The sequence below is a fragment of the Anopheles ziemanni genome, chromosome 2, assembly GCF_943734765.1.
Source record: "Anopheles ziemanni chromosome 2, idAnoZiCoDA_A2_x.2, whole genome shotgun sequence".
In the NCBI taxonomy this organism is placed as follows: Eukaryota; Metazoa; Arthropoda; class Insecta; order Diptera; family Culicidae; genus Anopheles; species Anopheles ziemanni.
Genome location: NC_080705.1, coordinates 21365290 through 21371115, shown reverse-complemented (window position 1 = coordinate 21371115; position 5826 = coordinate 21365290). Strand labels below are relative to the sequence as shown.

The window sequence follows — 5826 nt, the reverse complement described above, 5'->3', positions numbered from 1 at the left end:
GCTGCCTCACACTGTAATGTTTCCTTGGTACAAGTGAACTAACCCGGGCATTCGGTACTTGCATCTCGAAACATTACACGCAAATCCAGCTCATTATGTGCAGGCTGCTAGCTATACACGCGTTTACTATTGTTTCTGTTATTGCTAAGAATATTTGCTTCACTTAATCTAGGAGAAAAATCAGTTGAACATGCAACCATGTAAAAAAGAAAATTATACTCTTTAGGAGAAAAAGAAAAACAATAAAAATCCTCACTACTATTGCGGCGTCGACGATACTAACCATCATCTACAGAACTAGTGGGTGACCTTACTTATCGTCGTCTGATACCACCAACCGCAACCCTTCATTTTGATCGACATTTTTTTTTTATCATCATCATGCATCAACATCTGCCCCTCAATAATGCACACCTCGAACGAATGTACTTGATAGACATATTTATTTTATCTTCAAATCCAGGGAAGAGATGTTTAGAGCTTCGTTAATGTAAAAGTGCAGTTTATGAAAAGAAAAAAAAACCGAATACCATCGCACACAGTACGTTTCATCGCGACGTACGACAATTTTAATCCAAAACAAAGTAAAAATTATTCTTTGTCCGCGCACATTCTACATTGCACTATTTGGTGTTTAAACGGGGTGGTGGTGTATGAATCTAGCAAGTGAAAATGATCTAACAACTAAAAATGTCCCAAAAACAAAAATAAAACTAAATGCTACCTCCTACCGACCTCCCGAGCGATATGCAGCATGTAAAGTCGTGGAAGTCGTTCTGTTCACTAGAAATATGTTCACATCCACAAACTACGCACAATTGGAGTAGCTTGGTGGTGTTGGATAAATTTTAGCTACTTTTCTTCCGCTCGTCATTTATTCTCAAATGTAAAGTGTCTTCCCTGTTTGCTACTGCTGGCGGTCAAAAAGCTCTCATACTACATACATTCGCTAAACCCATTCCATTGCGAGATGGTGAACGATGATGATGATCATGCTGATAAAAAAGAGGGAGAGGGGCGCTAAGGGCCATCAAAATGGTGTGATGGTATCAGGACGATACGGATACTCCTAGTTATGTTTTGTTTTCGCCTCCCATCGTTCGTTATTATCGGCGAAATTTTGAAAACTCTTCGACGGTGTCGTCATCACCGTCGTCATTGTCGTCTACTTCCTGTTCCTGCTCATAATGCGGTCGCTGTTAAAACCGTGCTCGCACATAGACTGCACTGGCGTCGTGCGAGCCGTAACCGAGACGCTTGGCGTGCTTGAACACCTCGTTCGAGGCGGCCGTGATCGGGGAGGATTGCTCCAACCCGTCGGCCAATCCGAGCGCCAGCTTCAGGTCCTTCTGCATGTATTTCAACGCATGGTGCGTCGGGAACTCGCCCTTTATGATGGCTACAGAGTACGAGAGGTGTACATTAATCATCGTGCACGAGCGAACACAAGGGTTTTCGTTTACCTTTTCCTTTCTGTAGGAGCATTTCCGATGACATGCTCGTTAGCTCGAGAACCTCGAGAACGTCCTTCTGTTGAAGACCAGCTCTATCCGCTAGATGATCAATCAGAAATAAAACACAAACCATAAGAGCATGGAAGTGGGAAACTTATAAAAGTGATTTGTGTTTGCACCTACCCAAAGCCAACGCCTCGGCAATACCGGCCAGTGCGATGCCGGAAACCATCTGCAGGACCAGATTCATCTTGGTCGCATTGCCCACGTCCCCGAGATAGAAGGAGTTACGTGAGATCGCCTCGAAGCAGCTTTGGCAGTCCTCGAACAGCAACCGATCGCCGCTCGCCAAAATGATTAGTGTGCCCTCCTCCGCTTGGGTCTTTGAGCCTTGAATCTGTTAGAAATCGTCACAAACACCAAGGCAACGTTAGTGATGTTCGTTGAGACGATTGACGTGATCGGAACTTACTTGTGCTTCCAAATACCGGCCTCCCTTACGAACGACGGCCTCTGCGATGTCCTGAGAAGATTCGGGGTCGATGCCTGTCATTTCAACATAGCCTTTGTTCGTCAATGATGCCTGGATAACGCCACAGTTTCCGAACACCAGCTAAAGAGGTAGGAGGCATGATAGAAAATCTAGCTAAACTTACGAACGTACAATCCTGTTTTGATTCCAATTCATTTTGCATTCAATCATTTAAGGGTTTACATAGACGTAATATGTACTCACATCCTTGGCCACCTGCGGATCGGATACGCAAGAGTACGTAACGTCCGTCATCTCCACAACATCGCACGGTGTCGGGGCTACCTCGGCGCCCACCTCCTCGAACTTACGGCACTTGCTGGGGGTCCGGTTCCACACCACTACCGAGTGACCGGATTTGATAAGATTTTTCACGATGCCGCACCCCATAATGCCGAGGCCCAGAAAGCCGAACTTCAGCTGCGACGCCTGAATGTTACGTGACGTGACCGCGTCCGAGACGGTCGACATGTCGATCTCCGGTGTGTCGGGGCGGGTGACGGTCACGGGGCGGTTAAGCAGATGCGAAATCGGTGCACTGCGGCGTACCGGGCTGGCGTAACTATCCAGATCGAGCCCGGACAGATCACCGGTATCGTCCAGCAGCTTCTTCTTGCGCTTCGGTGTGGGCGTTGCAGAAACATCCTCGAGCGGGGACGCCTTTGCTTTGGTGCCGATCGCACGAACCTTCGTGGCGGATGTCTGTTGTGAAAAGAAAATGATCAGTTAAATATTGCTTTGAAAAACACACATTCGATTCGTTTAGGAGGCATAATTCAAAAGGACAAGGGAGCGTCTACGGGAACAGATAATGGAGTGCCAAAACGAAATCATAATACAAAAAAGGACGATGACACACCACCTTATCCACGTTCAACTTGATTGGCAACGAGGCACGTACTTTCTTCTTTGCGGTCTTCTTTGCCAATGGCGTGGCGTTGCCATCTTCTACCGTCTCAAGTGCGGCCGGTGTCGTCGTGTTGTTGACCGTGGGCGTGTCTTCAGTACCGCTTTCCTCGGTACCACTTCCGGTGCCACCCTCGCGGAGCTTGTTAAACTCCACATCCGGATCCGGACGATTAGCCAACTCGTTTTCGCCCACGAATAAGGGCTGGAATTTCTACATTTGTCAAACGGTAAAGGAATATTAACTTTGTCACAGGACACCTCTCTGGTACGGTTTTGTTTACCTCCGGATCAACCATGAACTCCTCTATCTGCTGCACAGCCTCTTTGAATTGGGCAGTTTTGCATGAATTTAGCAGTTTGTCCTTAAACTCCTGGTACGGTTTAATCTGCGTTTCCTCGATCCAAGCACTAAACAGAAGAAAATGGATTACTTCATTTGCCCCAAGGAAAACCACAACAAAACGTTCCACGTACTAGTTGTTGCTGCCGAAGAAGAATATGCATTTGACGGGGTTGTTCTTTTTGACCGGAATCCTGCGGAGCTCGGCCGGTGGGACCGAAATACGACCCGGCCAGGGCGAGAAACCCTTCATTTTGGCCCTGCAAAAAGAAAAGGACGAGTGAGAAAACAGGTTGTCGTGAAAAAGAAAAACAACATCCGTGGCGGAAGGTAGGAAAACAACAGCGCCCTTCGGGTTTGAGGTTATGTTGCCTATTCTCCCGCTTCTTTCGCGGACGACATCGCGAGCGAGTGCAAATGCAGTCAACACACACAATTGACGGACACTTTTAATCTTGCTAGCTGGCATTTTTTCACAGGGTGTTAAATGGCACATCCAAGTAGCGCTTGTTGGAGCGCATTGCACGAAAACGGGGTTAGCGTTGGTACGCTCGAGACTTACCAAACCAAATCGTTTACTGCGTATCCCTTGTCAGACATTTTTGTTTTGTTGCCTCCTGCTGCTGCTGCTGCTGCTGCCAATGCTGCTTGCAGTACGCTTGAAGTTCACACTGCTCGCGGGCGAAGGAACCGACACGACAACGGACAACGTACGCACTCGCGATGCACGACAAACACACGCACTCAACTAAACCTGCCCGATAAGCAGACGCCGCTGCCGCCGCCGCCGATAGAGAACCGAGGGCTAGCACAGTTTTCCGCTGGTCGCGCTCTTAATGTAAGCAATTAAGCACCCGGTCGACAATATGTCTACGCGCCCGTCAAGCGGCGCTAATATACGATACCACAAAACGAGAAGCAGCACTGCTGTTGTTGAAAACCGTCCGCGCGTCACTTTCGTTGCCGTGCTACAGCATGTAAGCGCGCTTGTGTGCGTACCGCGCGCTGTTTGCTGCTAACCACGGGATTCGAAGCTTGCTGCGATGAGGGATGAAAAATAATAATAAAAATAATTCTTGCAACAGCAAGCTACCGAACATAAAACATCAATCAATGGTTTATGCCCTTCAGGGACGCACTTTTAGGCACTGGCTAGTGAAAGATAATTAGTTTGCGCTTGCCGACGCTACGCTGGGTTTTCACTGCGCTGACAAGATGCTGGTGCAAATCGTTCGACGAGGTAATAAAAAATGGCGGTTGTTGTGATTAGTGTTGGCAGAATCGGGACTCGGAAGAGATTCGAAGATTCGATCCCTAAACGGATTCTAAAGATTCGAATCCCATTTTACGACTTCTAAAGATTTGATTCGATTGGGATTCGAATCAGATTTGATTTGTTTGGGATTCGAAATAGATTCGAATTGTTTGGGACTTGATTTGAAACGATTCTGACTTGATCCTAAAATATTTGAATGAACTCACCATGATTTGTGTCGATTTAATCACATAACGACGACTCTAAAGACAATTTAATTTATTTCAGTTTACTCGAATCGTTTCAGTTTCCTCATCACTAGTGCAAGTCGTTCCGCAAACGTATCCAGTTTTGCAGTCAGCGCTTCTGAAGTGCTGGTAAGCACTCAGCACGAAGAGAGCCGTTTTGAATTGACCGTTTCTTGCCATATTTTTTAGAGCCGTTTTGAATTGACCGTTTCTTGCCATATTCTGCCTGTGAAATTCAAACGTATTGCGAATAAAGAACCGTCATACCCAACACGGAAGGCGGTGGAAAATAAAATTAATGCAATTCGTGCATATAAAACTTCAAATGGCAGACGACGAGAACACGACATGATATAGAACAGAAGTATGGTCCGAAAGAAAAACGCCCGAAAACTACAGTTTGTTCCTGAATAGTCGTGATCGTTAAATTGCCATAATCGAACGATAACCGTTTAATAATTCGGTATAAGCAAATTTTGATTCGTTCTACTTCCAGTATGAAACATTTTCTAGCATAATTAATTTTCTGTTCACAGTTAAACACGTTAGTAGATTGTATACAAATGGTATGGACAGCCTTTCGTCTGAATCTAAAATGTCTTCGTGCTTTCTTATGTTCAGCCAACTGCCTTCAACAGAATTCCTTGCCAGCGCTTTGATGTTATCAATTATGGAGGGAATATTGTACATTTTTGGTGGAGCTTTTTGCTGCATTTTCCTTTGCACAATTCTCGCATTAAATATCGTCGAAATTTATGGTCGACTTTCATTCGTCAAATCTCAACCTCTTTTGTCCTTTTCCGAGCTTATTTTCTTCCAAAGAATCTCTTTGAGCCAAAAGGAAGCGTACGATATGAAAGTGTTCTTGATGGTTAAAAATGTATTCTTTTCTTTTGCTCCACCGAAACCCCTTTTCCATGCCTAACATCTCTCTGGTTCGTTTGTCGAAATGAGTCGGCTTGTGTGTCCTGCGCTGTGAAGGAACAAGATGGGAAACATATAAATAAAAGTGCTACAGATTCCATCGTCCCCATTCATTGCCCCGTGCCACGGAGAGTCATTTAACCGGCTGCCTTACCGGTTTTTTC

General features: G+C 45.8%; 1 protein-coding gene across 1 annotated transcript; it reads right to left on the bottom strand.

The window, feature by feature from the left end:
• Positions 1–542: 542 nt before the first annotated feature.
• On the bottom strand, positions 543–4473 carry LOC131282742 (cytokine-like nuclear factor N-PAC). The gene is made up of 11 exons (XM_058312277.1): positions 4375–4473; positions 4141–4273; positions 3798–4065; positions 3370–3495; positions 3177–3303; positions 2846–3106; positions 2191–2688; positions 1927–2067; positions 1638–1851; positions 1464–1553; positions 543–1399 (listed from the first exon to the last, which is right to left on the bottom strand). Exons 3-11 carry the CDS (start codon positions 3833–3835, stop codon positions 1200–1202), a joined length of 1695 nt encoding a protein of 564 aa, XP_058168260.1. The 5' UTR covers positions 3836–4065; positions 4141–4273; positions 4375–4473; the 3' UTR covers positions 543–1199.
• Between the last annotated feature and the right edge of the window lie 1353 nt (positions 4474–5826).

Bases quoted from the DNA above. Each gene is read 5' to 3' on its own strand.
- LOC131282742 (XM_058312277.1), bottom strand. From the start codon at position 3,835: ATGTCTGACAAGGGATACGCAGTAAACGATTTGGTTTG. The intron at 3,304-3,369 runs GTACGTGGAACG...TCTTCTGTTTAG, and splicing joins TTCTTCGGCAGCAACAACTA to TGCTTGGATCGAGGAAACGC. The intron at 2,689-2,845 runs GTGTGTCATCGT...TTTTCACAACAG, and splicing joins AGTTGAACGTGGATAAGGTG to ACATCCGCCACGAAGGTTCG.